This window comes from Vulpes vulpes, chromosome 4 (assembly GCF_048418805.1).
Source record: "Vulpes vulpes isolate BD-2025 chromosome 4, VulVul3, whole genome shotgun sequence".
NCBI lineage: Eukaryota > Metazoa > Chordata > Mammalia > Carnivora > Canidae > Vulpes > Vulpes vulpes.
The window spans coordinates 49,459,834-49,478,981 of NC_132783.1; the positions used below are offsets into that span (position 1 = coordinate 49,459,834).

A 19,148-nucleotide genomic window follows, 5' to 3' on the forward strand; every position below is an offset into this window, starting at 1 on the left:
TCTAAATGTGAGACAAGAATCCATCAGAATCCTGGAGGAGAACACAGGCAACACCCTTTTTAAACTTGGCCACAGCAACTTCTTGCAAGATACATCTATGAAGGCAAGGGAAGCAAAAGCAAAAATGAACTATTGGGACTTCATCAAGATAAAAAGCTTCTGCACAGCAAAGGAAAGAATCAATAAAACTAGACAACAACCTACAGAAGGGGGAAGATATTTACAAATGACCTATCAGATAAAGGGCTAGTATCCAAGATCTATAAAGTAGTTGTCAAACTCAACACCCAAGAAACAATCCAGTCATGAAATGGGCAGAAGACAATAACAGACATTTCTCCAAAGAAGACTTACTTACCCGTGGCAAACAAGCACATGAGAAAATGCTCCTCATCACTTGCTATCAGGGAAACACAAATAAAAGCCACAATAAGATACCACCTCACCCCAGTGAGAATGGCTAAAATTAACAAGACAGAAACAACAAATGTTGGAGGGGATGTGGAGAAAGGGGAACCCTTTTACACTGTTGGTGGGAATGCAAACTGGTACAGCTCCCCTGTAAAACAGTGTGGAATTTCCTCAAGAAGTAAAAAATAATAAAGCTACCCTATTGCACTACTGGGTATTTTCCCCGAAGATACTGATGTAGTGCAACCTAGGACACCTGCACCTCAATGTTCATAGTAACAATGTCCACAATAGCTAAACTGTAGAAGGATGTCATTTGGCAGATGAATGGATAAAGAAGATGTGTTCTATATATACAATGGAATATTACTCAGCCATCAGAAAGGACGAATATCCACCATTTGATTCAATATGGATGGAACTGGAGGGTATCATGCAGAGTGAAATAAGTCAATTGGAGAAGGACAATTGTCATATGTTTTCACTCATGTTTGGAATATAAGAAATAGTGAAAGGGATTATAAGGAAAAGGAGAGAAACTGAGTGGGGAAAATTTAGAGAGGAAGACAAACTATGAGACATTGCTAACTCTAGGAAACAAACAAAGGATTGTAGAAGGAGAGGTAGGTGGGGATATGGAGTAACTGGGTGACAGGCACTAAGGAGGGCACTTGATGGGACAAGTACTGGGTGTTTTACTATACATTGGCAAATTGAATTTAAATTAAAATTTTAAAATAAATAAATAAACTCAAAAAAAGAAAACAAATCTTATACCACACACAAGAATTAACCTTTAAAATGGATTAAATATTTGAATGTAAGACTTGAAACTGTAATGTTTCTATAAGAAAATAAGGTGGTAAGCTTTTAGATATAAGTCTTGGCCATGACTTTTTGGATTTGACTCCAAAGGCTAGGGCAACAAAAGCAAAAAATAAACAAGTTAGGACTACTTCAAACTAAAAACAAAGAAAAACAAAAACAAAACAAACAGAATTTCTGCACAGGGAAGGAAACCATCAACAAAATGAAAAAGCAAACTTTTGATTGGGAGGAGGTATTTGCATATATCTGATAAGAGGTTAATATCCAAAATATGTAAAGAAGGGCGTCTGGGTGGCTCAATCAGTTAAGTGTCTGACTCTTGTTTTTGGCTCAGGTCATGATCTCTTGGGTTGTAGAGATCAAGCCCTATGTCAGGCTCCAGGGGAGTCTGCCTGAAGATTCGTTCCCTCTGCCCCTCCTCCACTCCTCTCTCTCTCTCTCTCATAAATAAATGAATAAAAAAAAAGTTTAAAATATATAAAGAACTCATACATCTTAATAGCAAAAAAAAGTCTAAAAATGGGCAGGGGATCTGAACAAACATTTTTTTTCCCCAAACAGACATACAGATGGCTAACAAGCACACAAAACAATGCTCAATATCACTAATCATCAGTGAAATGCTAATCAAAATCACAATGAGATATCACCTCACACCTGTTAGGATGGATATTATCAAAAATATAAGAAATAATAAGTGTTGAGAAGGATGTGGAGAAAAGGGAACATTTGTGCGGTGTTGGTAGGAATGTATATTGGTGTGGCCACTACAGAAAATAATATGGTATCTCCTCAAAAAAATTAAAAGAAAAAACAACCTATGTGATCCCAGCAATTCCATTTCTCGGTATTTATTCAAAGAAAAGAAAAGCACGAATTTGAAAAGGCATAACCATCCTTATTTTATTATTTGATTACAGCATTACTTACAGTTGCCAAAATATAGAAGCAATCTAAGGGTCCATCAATGGATAAATGAACACACACACACACACACACACACACAGTGGAACACTATTTAGTTTGAAAAGAAAATACAATCTTGCCATTCACAGCAACATGAATAAAACTTAAGGGTATTATGCTAAGTGAAACAAATCAGACAGACAAATACAATTGCCCTATGATTTCACTTACATGTGGAATCTTAAAAACAAAAGAAATGAACATGCATAGCCAAACAAAACTGATAGATACAGAGAACATATTGGTGGGTGCCAAGGCGGGAGGAGGATTTGGATGGGGAAAGTGGGTGAAAGGGATTAAGGAATACAAACTTCAATTATAAAATAAATAAATCATGGGGATGTAATGTATAGCATGGTGACTATAGTCAGTAATATTGTATTGCATACTTGAAAGCTGCTAGGAGAGTATATCTTAAAAGTTCTCTTCATAAGAAAAAAAACTGTAACTTTGTATGCCTACATATGGTAACTAGATGTATTGTGATGATCACTTTTAAGTATATATATATATATCTTTATATAGATATATATATATACAATCTTTGTGTTACATACCTAAAACTAATATGATGCAATATTTTAATCATAGCTAAAAAAAAGAACTATACTAAAATTCTACCAGGGGACACAACTTGAAACTGTGAATCATTTTTATTTTTCTGTGTAAAATCGTTTACCCTCTATGAACCTCATTCTCTCAATGCTTCATAGAATAATGTTTAGCATTCAACAAATTAACAAGTGAGAAACTTATCTGTGAACTTTCATGTTCTATAATCATTATTGTAGTATCATTTATTGAGTGTCATTTGTCAGCACTACATCTGAGAATATTAGGTAATATCTCACTCAATATTTATAATGAATTTACAAAGTAAATATTATTATACTTACTGTACAAATGAAAAAAGCCTCAACACAGAATTATTATATGTCCATAGTAACATAGCTAACAGATAAATAATACATTCTTTTTATTCATAAGTAATAGATATGATATGAGTACTAGGTCTTGTTGAGGACAAATTCATGTGATCTCATTGTTGGTGACTGATTTGCTCATTGTCCTTTCCAATTCTGACAGGTACCAATGGACCGATCTATCTCACAGAATTCTCCTGTTGTAATATATTTTTAATCTGTGTATTGTCTTTACAAAAATCAATACACTTTCATAAGGCATTTGGAAATGTGATGAATTTTAAAATAGTTGTATTTCATTATGAAAAGAAAAAAATCCTCATGTAAGGGGAGGGTAGATAAAAAAGTTCTAGAAACACATTAGATTATAAATGGAACACAAGTAATCTGCTGAGAGGAATTCACTTTGCTTACAAAGAAGAACTGTACTTGGTATAAAGATGATTTCCCGAAGCAGTCAGTGTATGCCAACGGAAAAGACTAAAAGATACTCAGTGGGAAGACCATCTCCATTTATTTTACTCATACAAAGCCATTGATAATTTTTTTAAACTCCTTATTCTATTTTTAGTTAGCATCCCAGGAAGCTGACATTTTACTTGGTGTTCTGTTTCCTCTTAGAAATTCAAGGCCATAGGAAATGCCATGACTAACCACATGAAAACAGGACCCGGAGTTGGCAGTAAGGTTTAGTTGGTGTTACCTCATTTATAATGATCCAGTGACAGTCAAAAGCAACCAAATTCGTCTCCACAACCTGAAATAGAAGAGAAACCGTCCATCAGTCAGCATTAACAGTGAAAACCAAAGCAAACCAAACCAACATACCTGCAAAGGGCTGAATAAATCCGTATCACATGTTAGAAAGATCTGTTATTAAATTAAAGATGGAAAACTGTTAGCAGAGCACTGTAGAAGCATTTGTGTTCGATGTGTAGATGCACTGTAGACTTGCTAATTAAGTTTGAAAGTAAAATTCATCAAAAGCCTAGAAAAACAGGTTTCTACTAAAAATATATATATACTATACAATGTGATTTAACCAGGAGTGTAGGTCAAGTCACATTTCCTATTCCAAATAAACTTTGATGGCTTTCTATTATCTATCCAAGTATGTATCCCTCCACAATCTGACTCTAACTTAACATTCTTATCTTCTGCTATTTCTCTGTGTATGTATGCTTGCTATTTTCTTAAAGTAAACTGCTCTATGTCCTGAAAAGCTTTGTGCTGTGTTCTCTAAGAACCAAGTGTAAAATTAGCTGAATGTAAAAACTAACAGCAATAAACATTACATTAATATTAAGTTATGGCTGGATAACTTCAGTAGCTTTTAGCTTGCTAATAACATAAGCACAAATAATTTATATAAAAGAAAAAGCAAACAATATATAGGTAGTGATCTTGATTGACTAACTGAATAAATTGATTCTAAATGATTCTTGGCTTGGACTAAAAAAGTAAGCTGGGGGCTCCTCATGTGTGTGGAGCAGGTGTGTGTGTGTGTGTGTGTGTGTGTGTGTGTAATGGAGGTAGTTTTTGTATCACTTTCCATTCTATCCAATCTTATACATATTTTATTTTTTATTTTTTTTTCTTATACATAGTTTAAAGTATATTCTTGTGATTCATGCCATGGGGCATATAGGCACTTAACAGGTGAGACTGTTTTGTCAAGGATTATTCTGATATTTTCAGCAATAATGCCTAAAGATTGGGTTTTAAATGAAGAAGCTTTCTAATAACTATTAAAGAGTTATTATAATATAGTCATTGTATTTTGCTGGTTATTCTTTGTCAAACTGAGAAATGAGTGTTGAAAGATGCACTGAAACATGAGAAATACAATTGGAAATATGTTTCTTGTATGATTCAATGTTTTCTGAATGGATACAGTTATTTTCAGAATCTTTGTTTTTTCCTTTAATTTTGGTATAACTTTTGTACTATTTCAATATGCATTGCATTGGTCCCTATGACTTTATTGAAGTGTATAGATAATACATCATCATAGGAGTGAAGGTATGTTATTTATTTTTAAGTTATATCATTGTCATTTTCTGAAATACATATAGTTTTCATTTACATGGGAAACAACGTAGGAAATATGACTGGCAGTTTTCAGTTTTAAAAATCACTTTATTCCATTAATGACAGCACGTATCTCTAATTTTATGATTATATTTTTAAATCACCTTAGACAAATCATCACTGAAATTATTAGCAATAAAAAGTGCTAGAAAATAAGCAGGAACTCCATAAAAATTTAGGGAAACACAAACCAGAGACTCTGATATAAGGAAAGTAGTTCGTCAGATAAAATAGAAAGTAATATGTTTTTTTTTAAAAAGTCCATGACTAAAAAAAAAGCATGACCAAAATAAGAAAACATCAAGAATTCAAAGAGAAATGAAAGCCAAGGTATAGATCAAAAGAAGTACTGGGAAAAAAAAAAAAAAAAAAGAAGTACCGAAGCAATATCAATAGTAGAGTGAGGAGATGACTCAGTTTAGTTTAAAATGTCTTCCTTTTGAAAATCTGTACTGTTTGGACAGATTAAGCAACATTGGGGCTATAAGAACTCTTCATTAACCTGTGGACATTTTTAAGTGAAAAGTTGTCTTATACAATAATATTTAGGGAAGAGGTAGAAGGTAAAGGTTACAATGGTGACTTACTGATAATTTGTCTATACCATTAGTCCTATTCATCTTTCGCACTCTGGCCTGAAATAAACTTTGAGGCAACAGCATGAAACAATATAGAGGTACAGGTTCAGTCTCGTGTTTCAGTGGAGGAGACAGGCAAATATCTCATCTAAGGCCAGGGTTCTACTAAGAATACCACCCTCCTTTAGGAGGCTTAGGGTCACCAGGTCTTCTTTCACTCTTGTCCTTAATTTCACTCATCAGTGTGAATACATAAGACATTTTACAGCACAAATTGGAAACAAGGAAAAAGACTATTAGTATATTACTGTAGATAAAGAAATAAATCATTTACTACAATAGCCTGAGTTCATGCTTCTTGATACATCACATTTTGGGCCTACTTGTGGGATTAATTTAGCCTATTTTATCTAATGTAATGCATTTTTATTAATCTTAGCTATGCACCTTTTTCTAACCTTAATACATTTTAATAAACAGCTCAGAGTAATTTCAAATCCTGTGATTTTATAAAGGCATAGTTTCAAGACTATGCAATATTTGTTGGCCTTTTGATAAATGTTGAATATTCAGGACTTTTTTTATGAGCCTAGTTTTTTTTTGGAAAAGGAAAACAAATTATACTAGAAAGTTACTTAAGGATGAAAAGGTCAATAGGTCTGTCCCATTAATTACATACCAAAATATGTAAACACAACTAAAACCCATGTATTAAAGTGACACCATGTTATAAAGAAACTTTGAAACATTTTTATCGCTATATTGTACACAAAATGTTAATGCTTTCATTCATCATCTGAGGAATGGTCCACTGAAGGAGGACTATATTTTCCTTATATTTTACATCTTCATGCATAAACAATGTGCTGGCATGGCTTCTCTGATTTTTTAATAATTGAATGTTACTAAAAGTAAGTGATGTGAAAAAGCCACTAATTAAAAAGGTAGCTGATATCTGTAATGGAAGGAGCATTTAGTAAGGGGCATAAAAAAAAATGATAAGCAGTTCAATAGTCTAGATTGTGGAAACCTGGTAGGCTTTGAGTTCTTTAACTTAAATGACCGGAATAGATTCATAGTACAGATAAAATAAAATCTACTACTATATCTATACTATATATAGTATGTGTGTGTGTGTGTGTGTGTATTTATTATATCTATTTATCTATATGGAGATATATAAATATAATATAAGATATTTAAATATAAGATAGAAATAAATATATATATCTATATGGAAAGATAGGTAGATGATAGATAGATAGATAGATAGATAGATAGATAGATAGATATCTCCTTCAGAAAGATAAGATTACAGCAGAGTTAAAAAATAGAAAGGAGTGATAATGTGGTTTAAGCTTTTCACACGTGATCTCATTGAGCTAATATATAATGAACATTCTTAGGAGAGACCTATTTGAATAAAAAAAGAAATTCTCAGCTATCTATGTGGATAACAAAAGCAAACTAGCTACTGCAAAGCCAAATCAATTCATCTGATAATTTTTCTATTTTTTAGTAACATTAATCCTTTTCCACTTGATACACCTCAGTCTCAGTAATGCTGCATCAAGTAGGAGAATTACTAACTTGAAGGACTGAATTACCTCTGGATAAAGGATTAAGAAATGACGGTAAGATATTCTAGAATTTTTTAAAACCTTTATATTTATTTCCAGAATTATGTTAGAAGTCAAAGAGGGAAAATTGTTTCCTTTCGCCATCTTCTTTACCTAAATATCTCATCTCCTTTTTCAGCAGTAAACATATTTGAAGCCAATGAAAAAGATTAAGCAATTGATTGATTTTTTTCCTTTTTTTCACTGGGGCCCTATTTTACATCTGAGAACATCATTGTAATAGTTGTGTGTTCTCATCTACAGATTCTTATAAATGTCTAGCAAGTTAGTAAACACTAATTGTATTTTTAACCCAAAATTTCAAAAAATAATTTAGATTGCTATGGAACATTGAGGATCCTAGAAATAACATATATTCTATTACCATAATGATAAGAAACATTTCTCAAAAGATCATATTATGCTGGAGCTATTAAGTCAGCATTATCTTTGGGCAAGTCAGCAAAGAAAAACTAATCCAATGGGGACTTTTGTATGTTTGGTAATCAAAATAACAGAAAGGAAATATGGATTTCCCTTTGTAATCTGTTCCTCCTCTTCTTCTTACCCCATACTTCTCTCATCGTTATACATGTGTATACTAATAATGTAAAGGAGTATGGTATACCTTCATATAGAGTTGCTTCAACATTTAAATGAAGTAACATAGTTATAACAAATGAGACTACCCTGCCTCCCAAGAAGCTGAGCTTATTTTAAGGGAATTGAACGAAAAAGGGGGAAAAAATCAAGCCCTGTCAGGAAGACAAGCGATGAGTAAGGACAGACCATCTGTCACTGGCAGGAACTTTAGAACTTCTGAATCTTTAGAAAAGCCTGACAATTTATCACCATGTCTTCCATCATTTATCCTCAAATCTTTAGATGTGCTAAATATAAGACAATCGGAAGCAGAGAAATTGCCAGAGCGTGTATCTCACTGGTAATAAATGTGGAACAGTTCCTACAAGCACAGAGGACAATTTAATTGACTAAACAATAACAGCAACATGCTGTTTTTCACTCAACCTTGTGGCTTAACTAAATTAAACTTGTACCCTTTGCAGGATGCACTAAATATTGCACGTTTATGCAAAGGGTTCTAGTCCTCCATGCATCTGTAGCGGCGAGGATATCAGGCGCTTATTTCCTGTTCCTGTCTATTCCAAACTGTAAGGTGTAAACAGGCTGAAACAAGAGGCCAGAGGAATATTAAAGAGCTACTCCTTTCCTGGCTCCTTGTCTATAGCAATACTATAGTTTCTATCAGTATTTCTAGAACTATGTTCTGTGGGATACTACTTCCACTAAAACTCATAAGCATAAGCATAAAATTCTATAGCAAATAGATTTAGAAATGCTAGGTTAACCAAATTAAATAGATGTCATTACTGTATCACTCCTCAAAACTTTGAGAAGGTTAATATAAATATTGCAATACAATTAACATAAAATTTATATTATTTTTTTAAAGATTTTATTTATTTATTCATAGAGACACACAGAGAGAGAGAGAGAGGCAGAGACACAGGCAGAGGGAGAAGCAGGCTCCACGCAGGGAGCCTGACGTGGTACTCGATCCAAGGTCTCCAGGATCATGCCCTGGACTGCAGGCGGCTCTAAACCGCTGCACCACCGGGGCTGCCCTAAAATTCATATTAATAGGTAATACTTTATTTATTTATTTATTTATTTATTTATTTATTTATTTATTTTTAAAATTTTTATTTATTCATGAATAATATTCACACAGAGAGGCAGAGACACAGGGGGAGAAGCAGGCTCCCTGTAGGGAGCCTGATGTGGGACTCGATCCCAGGACCCTGGGATCATGCCTTGGGCCGAAGGCGGATGCTCAACTGCTGAGCCACCCAGGCATCCCACTGTTTTTATTTATTAATATTTGGGGACATATGGCTTCCCTCTATGATCATGAGCTCTAAAGTAAAAGAGTCAATGCCTCTATTTCCTTACATTGTGACTTTGAGCAAATTATCAACCCTGCAAGCTTCAGTTTCCTCAATTGTTACTAGGATTAATGCTAGTGCCTACATAATAAAAATCATAGTGAAGATTAAATGCAACAATGGCAAACTCTCAATAAATGCTAACTCTTCCGTTGTAATTAATATGCTTTATGGAGTTACAGGAGAAGATATTTGGAATGTGGCATATTCCACAAGTACCTGTGGAATTAGTACTTTTGGGGAAGTGTAGACTAGAATCAATTTAGCCACACATTCCTAAGAGTTTCCAAAATTTTATTGAAGCAGGAGGAATGTTCTAATTTTAAAATCATGGTCTTAAAATAATCCTATGGAGAGAATGATTAACAGAGGACGTTTTCCATAAAACAATAACAAATACAAAAACAAAAGTTGAATTACCATATTTTCTGTAAAATTCAAATGCATATGTAATCGTTTTGGCTAAATAGTGATACTTGCTCTTTACTCCTTTTAGCTTTTTTCCCCCTTTCTAATTAATTAAAAGAAAAGAAACCAAAATAAACCATTATACTCTCCTCCAATAAAGTATAGAAAGGGAATATACTGTGTATAAAGTTTATAGCGCTTAGTAGATTTTTTAGTAAGAGATCGGTGGATTTACAGTCCAAACCCCACATTCAGTGTTCTGAGTGTCACATATGACTAAACGCACTGCCACAAAGTTCTGTTTAAAAAATGCAATCAAACAAACTAATGCTTCAAAATGTAAAGATACAAAATATCAGTCTTCTTAAGGTACGGTCAACCTGAAATTCATTTCCATTACTTGTAAAAAAAATTTAAGATAAGCGCTTTTTCATTTTTCTTCTCCCTAGAACTGCCAAAGCACAAGTACAAGGAGATGTTAGACTGTTATTTGCATAGATTCCATTTTTAAATCCCAAATATATCCAGCAGATGGCATCAGTAAGCCCTCGAGCTGATACTGGGCAACATGGGGATATTCTGAAATGACTGCCTTGTTTGCATTTCCCCTTGAGCCCAGCATGGGTCCGCAACTCTCTTCTGTTCTTATCCAAGCAGCTACTATCTGCCATCCCACTCTGTGCCTTTTGCTTTAGAATCTCTGCTCTGATCTTCCAGCTGGAAGACCACAAATACGCTTTCATCCAAATCCTCTTTCCATTACTGCCAAAGTTATTTCATAAACGGATATGCTAGAATTATTGTTACTGCTGTGCAGTTGGGTCTTCCCACACCCCCTGGGAGATGGAAATATGCCACTGCTGAGATGTGGCCAAAAGTATGGTACCTGCTACGCTTCTTAATGTGGAAAGATGGGAGCGCGCGCATATACACGAAATAGAGAATCTGCATGTGACATATACCCACCTTCCTGTGTCCTAAATTACTGAACAGAGATTGAAAATGATTAAAAGTGAACTCATTATTTCAATACTTTGACGGATGAGGATATAAATAAGGATTTGACATTTATTTCCAGTGCAGAGGACCACTGTATAACTGTTTTAATTCTTTCTGAATTCTTGCTTGCATTGGGGTTCTTTTAGATTTCTGCTGTGGTGATTAAAGAGTACTTCTCTCGAAAGAATTAGGAAAAGCATGGTTGTTGAGAAACTGTTAGTCAACCTTTGGCACAAGAGAATTACATTAAAATATTTTTTCTGATTTTATTATTTAATAGCTAAATGATTCTTGACAGAGTAAATTAATTCCTAAGCATAACTGGCAAACAAATAAATACAAGTTCTTGCTTGGATTTTGATATGGATTTAAAATGATGATTTGGGGGCACACTGGCTCTTAATTGCTAGGACTTACGAAATAAGGCTTTCTTGTTATCTTGAAGCAAATAAAGGGGGGAAAAAGCTTCTTAGAGAAAAGTCTATTGATCACATCAAAATGCAACATGCAAGCTTTTCACCACTGTGAACTTCCATGCTTTGTTTTGTTCTCCCCCGCCCTCCCCCCTTTAGTTTCTTTTGATCTCCTCTGTATCTTCTCTCTTTGACAAAGCGTTTCTCAAAACTCAGACTGAAGCAAATGTCAAATCCTTTCCCAACTCTTACCTCTCTAAGCCCAGGAAGTATGTCCCCAAGCTCGTGCTCATCTAGCATGCTGAACAAACCTGTATCCAAACTTAAATCACACTTAGTGAGAACTGTGTTGTGTTTTATAATTCCTTCTTGGTTAACCTGACTGGCTTTCTTGCTGGTCCTTCCAGTCTAGCGCTGCTTTTGTCCTTGCAGTGGGAGAGATGTACAGAGCCACATAGCCCTTTGCATTTCTTGTGGGACTCGGCAAAAATATCACTTCCTCAGGAATGACTTCCATAATCACCCACTCTTGCACCACCGATGTACTTACCCCACACAAGGCCAACAAACACATGCACACCACACTGACACACATTCACACTTATTTACTGCCTCTTTCCATGCACCAGGAATATAAACTTCACAATGCTAAGAATTTCAGTTTGATTATTGGTCTACATTCTTAGAATAATCAGTGATACATAGTAAGGTTTCAGTAAAATTTGTTGCCAGGCACAAGGCAGATTTTCACTAAATGTTGTTTGTAGGAAAAAAGACAACTCTATAGCCCCAACTCCTGTTTAGATATCTATGGATGTCATTATCTCAACTGGGACAAAACCATTTGATAAACTTGTATTAGAAAGAAGTCACAGGGTGGGATTTAATTTTTTAAAAATAAATAAATAACTAGAAAATTACTCCATTCACATTTTCTCAAATGAAGAGATCTTCATTATTTATGTGGTAATGAAGTATAGAATTATCATATTCAAAATATCCAAAGCCAAAAACCTCAGAATTGGGAAGTTATATGATATTAGAAGAAAACATAAAATTTGAGTAACTGAGCTTGAGTTCAAATGCCAGATCTCCTTACTGATATTCGGATATATTACTTGCCTTGAATCTCACTTTCCTGGTTATGGGAATAATGCTTTTTTCTCAGAAAGTGAGGCCTAAATAGATGAATGTCTCTAAAGCACCTAGGACATTGCAAGTACCCAAAATTACTAACCTCTTTCTTTTGTAAACCTTTTTAGCCTTCACTCAGGTTACTGCAGTACTTTTGACAATAACTCATAAATGACTGAGTATATTTTTCAATTCAGCAAAGACTTGTTGAATGCTATTTATAGCATATATAAATAATAAAAGCTAATATTTGTTGAGTGCTTATTATGTGCTGGGCACCAAGTGCTTTTACATTATACAATAAATTATCTAATGTTCACTATATCCTTATGATGTAAGTACTACATTTATGTCCACCTTACATGAGCATAAACTGAAGCAACTCACCCAAATCATAAAGCTGGGTGTGGAAGCCAGAATCAATAACTAGTAAACAATCCCTACATAATGTTTTCACAGCCTTCGTCCAAGTTTCAGAAACCATTATGCTTTTTTCAGAATTAAACTGAATATTGTACATTGCATGATACACATTGTTTTACGTATTTAAACTCAATTGTATAAGTTTTTTCTATCTACTGTTCACCTTTGAAAGAGTATTAGCCATAGAAAATTTTGAGAAATGCAGGCAATTTTACCCATCGTTCTGCTCCATGATCTTTGCCTTCAAATGGTATGAGAAAATTTGTTTTTCTTTTAGTCAGTCTTAATTCCCATATTCTTTTTAGAATATGGGAATATATATATATATATATATATATATATATATATATATATCAGCTATTGCTTAATCAAAGAAACAATTATCTGTTCCTATGATCTCTCCATAACAGAACTTTTGATTATCATTGCAGTATAAAGGGTCCAAAGCTTCTAGAAGAGAAAATGTACAATGATTCTCATTGTGGCAATAAAGCCATCAGGCATCTAATTTTTGCAGTTAGTCAGTTAATCAGTTTTCTACTGTTCGTTATATAACTTGGCCATATTTTGGGTTGTTGATAGCTCATCATTGATGAAGCCAACATGGATACTATTATTACTCATTAAAAGACATTCTTAGTTCAATATGTATGTTATCTTTGGCCTCTTCTAATATTTTAGAGGCACTCTGCTTTCTAGAATATCAAGAGTGATATAAAATGTTGATGATTCTAAACTCAAAATACTTCTCAGGGGAGAAAAATATTCAAAAGGTCTTATCAGTTTTGATACACAAAGTACCCAAAAGAAAAATAAAGAGAGGCAAAATGTGAGTTTCCATGGCCACAATCCTAAGTTGTTTGGGTCATTCTCAAGACATTGTAGCTCATTGGAGGTATGATCCTTGAATATTTTACAGAATCAAAACAAGACCTTCAAGCTTTCTGGAGTTTCTAAATTTCTTTCATAAAAGCTATACCTTGTGGCCTACTATAAAAAAATGTTTTCAATGGTGTTGGACTTGACAGCATGGATACTTTCCAGAATTTCAAGCAATTGACTCTCCCGTCTGTGCTTTTTCACTATGGTGAAATATAAACCATCTTTTTCTTACCACTGACAAATCACCTTATGGTGTTAGAACTGTGTTTAGTAACAAAATGTCAGTTGAAACTGAGGCACCAACTGTTAACTGCTCAAACAAAATGTCATTTGTAGAAAAGAATTACAGAGTTTGACAAAGGAACCTATGCTATGATCACAGAATGCAAAAATCTTCAAAATGATCTGACACATTTTATAATTTTCATTTATCTTAAGCCTTTTGATAAATTATTTTTTAAATTTTTTGAATTTTGTTTACATGTATGCTTATCTGTTTATAATTGCACAACTTCTACAAAATGACGAGTGTTACCCCACATGTCACTTGCATTGTTCCACCTTTCCTAGAAATGGATTACACAAATGTATTATTTAGCATCACTGCAAAATTCATGGCTTCCAACCCCTACTGGACACTTAATTATAACTAGAGATTCTTCTATCTATATACCCAGTCAGTTTTGCTCCTCCCCATTCCCCATGGTAGTGAAGAATTCAGCCTCAGCCAGCTCCACTAGCCCATTTCCCTAACAACTTCACAAGTAACTTTTCTCCTATTTAAATAAATAATGGATAAAGAGGTCAACAGGTAGAAATGGTTTCAAGCCCTCTCAAGTTCCTGACCCTCTAAAATTAAAAATAAAGCAAAAAAAAAAAAAATCTGAATAACAACTAATATTTGGGAGGGGTGTATTACCTATGAGAAATGATGGTAAACATTTTAATGCCTTTCATCATCTAGGTCTTATATTAACCCTTTTAAGGTAGGTACTATTATTTTTCCCGTTTTACAAATGAATAAACACAACTTCACTCCTCCCCTCTCTTGACAGTAAAATAGACACTCTTCCTCCAAAGGAGACTAATCATTTCAATAGAGCTCTGGGTCCCTTTCTCCCTTTCTCCTTAGGGAATCTGCAACAACAGTTATTTACATACTTGGTAAATATGTAACACATGACTTCTCAAATGACTTTTTTTTTTTTTAATTTTTCAAATGACTTTTACAAACCATCTTGTCAAATACCACCTATGATTGCTTTCTCTTTTTTTACTTCTCCCATTTATGTGCTGATCATTCCAGCTTCTGTACTCAACAACTTCTTTTTATTTGTCCAGCCTCTAGGTATTTTTTTGGCACAATTATCCTGGTTATTTCTAAGAGATCTTCCATGATCACTACACCACTTTCACCACAAACTTGTCTTAAAATGTGGATCTGAACCACTATCACAGATCATATGTATTTATGTTTTAATTTTTTTTAATTTGGCCGACATTCTTTACCATACTAAAAGCTACTTGAGGCAGGAATGGTGTTTTACCTATTTTATATTCCCAACAACTAACTCTAGACCTGATTCATAATAGACATTAAACAAGTATTGTGAACTGGATCTAAACTATTCTGTTAGAAGGTTATTTGCCCCATAAGGTTACTGTAGATGTTAGAAGATTACTTTGCCCCTGTTCCTCTGTCCAAGTGAATTTCCCTGCAACTGCAGGGGAAAGGACTTTTCCAGCATATTGACCTATGCCACCTGAAGAGCTTGTATCCCTTTTCTTTTCTGCCTCAGGACTTTTTTCCAGGATATTCGGCCACATAAAATCATAACCTAGAAGTAGGATATGTTAACAGCTTTGGAGGTCAACTCTCAACCAATATAGATGGGAAGTAATGGATTAATGCTCCTGTTTCTCCACCTCCAGTCGGGGGTGACTCTGAGGTATATTCCAAACACACTTTCTCAGAAGGTTCCCTACAGAATTGAGCCTCATTTGCCCAAATTTTAATCCATTCCTGATAACACGGTCTTGATTAGCTTTTCTCTTTATTCTCTCTCATGTTTACCACTTTCTCACTTGGACTTTTTGGAACCAATTCCCTCATAAATTATCTGCACCCAAGTACTTGTCTCAGGATCTATACCAGTAACTCAAACTCAGTCAGCCTTCCTACATAAAACACACAATTTACTATACATGAATAGAGAAGAGTTGCTATAGTTAAATGAAATTCTTGAGAAGTTAGAAAAATTGTTGAGACATTAAAATTATTCACAATCTGTCCATAGGAGTTGTCTTCCTATAATAGACTGCTGAGAACTCTCATAATCCTAAAAAGCTTTGATGTCACTGTGTACCGTGTATTTGGGAAGTCTTCACATAGGTGATTCTCAGTTTTAGTGTTTGTTAGAATCACCTGGAGGACATTTTAAACATATTGCTGGGTCCACTCCAATAGTTTCTGATTTAGAAGTTCTGGCATGGAGTTTGAGAATTTGCATTTCTAACAAGTTCCCAGTTGGTGCCTGTGCTGCAGGTTTAGTGAATCATTTTGAGATCCACTGTTTTACAAAAAAGCCCTGGTCAGGGACTGACTGTGATGACTTGACATTAATTCTATGTCCATTCAATTACTTTGACAAAACCATTCAAGCTTTTTGAGCACCTGAAATATACTAGACACAGCACTAGGACAGCAGGTGCTTCACTGAGCAAGACAGACTTGGTCTTTCTTCTAACTGAGTTTTCAGCCTAGCTCCACTGGAGACTATTAGGAATAGGAAAAGTGTAAGAGAGCTGTCAGTCCACAGGTGATATTCCTTCACAAACAACCAAGGACAAGCACCATTCCATAAGAGGAAAGACAAAATCCTTGTTTCAGAAAGAATACAGTCGTGTTAAGCTTATTGTTTAAAAATTGCTTCTTATTTGAAGCAAACTTTTTTACATAAATTAAAGTGTTGCTATTTATATCTCAATCATATCTGCACAAATCATAAACAAATTATTTCAATCACACATATTTTCTGTTTGGAGTGATGGATTATTATTTATAAGAATTGCATTTTGGGGAATGATCATCATAAACATTACTTTGATTCTACTACCATGTTTGTTTATTTTTCCATCTGCAAGTGACAAAATCAGCCTTGAATAAAGGCTACCAATTATATCTTGAAATACATAATTGAATTTGCCTGTTCATTATTTCCTATATGCCATTCCAAGTTCAACAGCAAGAATCAGTTCTGCTATGTTGTTAAATAAATTACGTATCAAGGCTTGATTTAGCTACCTCCAATCAGATAAAAAGAAAAGAAAAAGTTTATACATATATATATATATATAATATAATATATATATTCTAAAGATTACTGTAGGTATTTCACTCTTCAGTTCATTTCTCTATTAAGAATTGAATTTTTATTAGGAATTATAAAATGAGACTAAGGTGTGTTTCTGTCATTAAAGTGAGGCCATAAATGCTATGTGGTATATTTGCATTTCATAATTCAAAAGGTGGCTTAGAGATATTTGTCAGGACTTTCTTGGTCCATTTTAAAGAGTTATATACTGATTTCAAATTTTCCATATGGCTCACAGTTTACTTAAGTACTCAGCACTGTTTCACAGCATTGGTTCATATTTAGCATAATTTCATAGTTTACTCAGGTCAGAATATAAAAAGGAAGACAGCAAAGATGGATCTATTAGGTAATAATTCCTTGGACTCCTTCAGACCCAAGACTTATGCACTAACAGCTATAATTCTGAAGGCCACCTGTTTTCCTCTCTAGAGAAATTTGAAAACAGTCATAAATCAGGCTGGTTGACAAGCTTCAAAAGCCTTTCTTCCAAGATGACAGAAGTATGAGAAGGCTTTCTTTAAGAATATTCTGGTAGTACTTACTCTTGCAAAAATTAAAGACAGAGACATAGTTGAAATAATTTCATTCTCTGATCTGATCACAGACATTGAAATTGAGGTTTTTTTCTCTTACTGCTTTATTTCTTTTCTTTTGCATATTTATAGGTATAACACAGACTTACTGGTATGACACTTTAGTGTACCCCTTACTGTCTAATGGAGTAAACCATGTAGTAGTTTAGCATGCTTATTCTTATAAACACATTTCCCTGACTTGCAGTATGATTCACAGTGAGGTTAACTCAGGATACTTTTCATATCAATAGAAAATTTCCGTTTACAGATCTACTCATCCCTTGTCTTTTTTTTTTTTTTTAAGATTTTATTTATTTATTTGACAGAGAGAGAGAAAGAGAGAACATAAGCAGGGGAGTGTCAGAGGGAGAGGGAAAAGCAGGTTCCCGCTGAGGAGGTAACCCAATTTGGGGCTCAGTCCCAGGACCCTGGGGTCATGACCTGAGCCAAAGGCAGACACTTAACCTACTGAGCCACCCAGGTGCTTCCCCTTGTCTTTTAGGTACAAAATTGAGAAAATCAAAAAGATACATTGACTTGAATCTTATATTGTACGTTCTAAACAATTCACATGAATGTTTATCATTTAAGTTTCTAATTTAATAATTTAAAAGACAATGTATTTATTAGAGAAGGCCATCTTCATTCTTAAAGGTTTGACCTGTAATATTTTTTTTTTTCGTTTTTAAGTTCTTTAACTGAGTCATGAAATTATCTTCAAATGGTTTTTTCAGTGGTTAGTTGTCTCGTTTTGTTAGAGAGAGAGAAAAAAATGCTAATAAGATTATGACTTCAACTCCTGTGTAAGTAAATTACTATTCCTTTCTTCCAAAATTGTGGTTATCCATAAGAGACTAGTCCCAACAAAAAGAACTGAACATTATACCATCATCATTGAGTTTTTGTTTGTTTTCCTAAGTAGGCTCTACCCTGGGGCTTGGCTCATGACACTGAGATCAAGACCTAAGCTGAGATCAAGAGTCAAATGCTTAACCCAGTGAGCCACCCAGCCATCCCCATTACTGAGTTTTCAAATGGAAAATGTAAAGAGCAGAAACTTGATGTGATAGACAGGTATTGCAAAAGGAGGAAAAGAATACTGAAGAGTCATACAGGAATGGGTAGAAGACTTTTGAAGTATAATGAACCATTTCTCAATGGTATTTTGCAGAATATAGTGGAGAGAAATCTTTTTTGAAATATTATTGATAAATAAAATATACTTAAAATTAATTTTGAATAAATGGAAAGCTGAGATTGATATCTTATGCAAATATTTTCATAAATTTTGACTCAAAGAATTGCAGCATTGTAGATTTGGTTTAGAAAACAGTTTGGGACACACAGAAAATAGCCAAATCTGGATGTGACAAAAAAAAAAAAATCTAAATAATGCTTTTACAATTATTTTTTGAATAACATTTAGAGATGAGAGACTAAAGATTTATAACAACTACTCTGTGTAATTTATGATTTGTAAAAACATTTATAATTATATTTAAATAAAATTTATATATCATTTAAAAGTCATCACATATGCTTAGTTGTATTAGA

General features: G+C 33.9%; 1 protein-coding gene across 3 annotated transcripts in view; it reads right to left on the bottom strand.

Annotated features, from left to right (window-relative positions):
* The window catches only part of GRID2 (glutamate ionotropic receptor delta type subunit 2), a 1,472,825-nt gene that overhangs the window by 582,626 nt on the left and 871,051 nt on the right, over positions 1-19,148 (bottom strand). For all 3 annotated transcript variants that reach the window (XM_026015616.2, XM_072755651.1, XM_026015615.2), the window contains exon 5: positions 3,832-3,885. In XM_026015616.2, the coding sequence (XP_025871401.1) occupies positions 3,832-3,885 (54 nt within the window). The remainder of the gene's footprint in view (positions 1-3,831; positions 3,886-19,148) is intronic.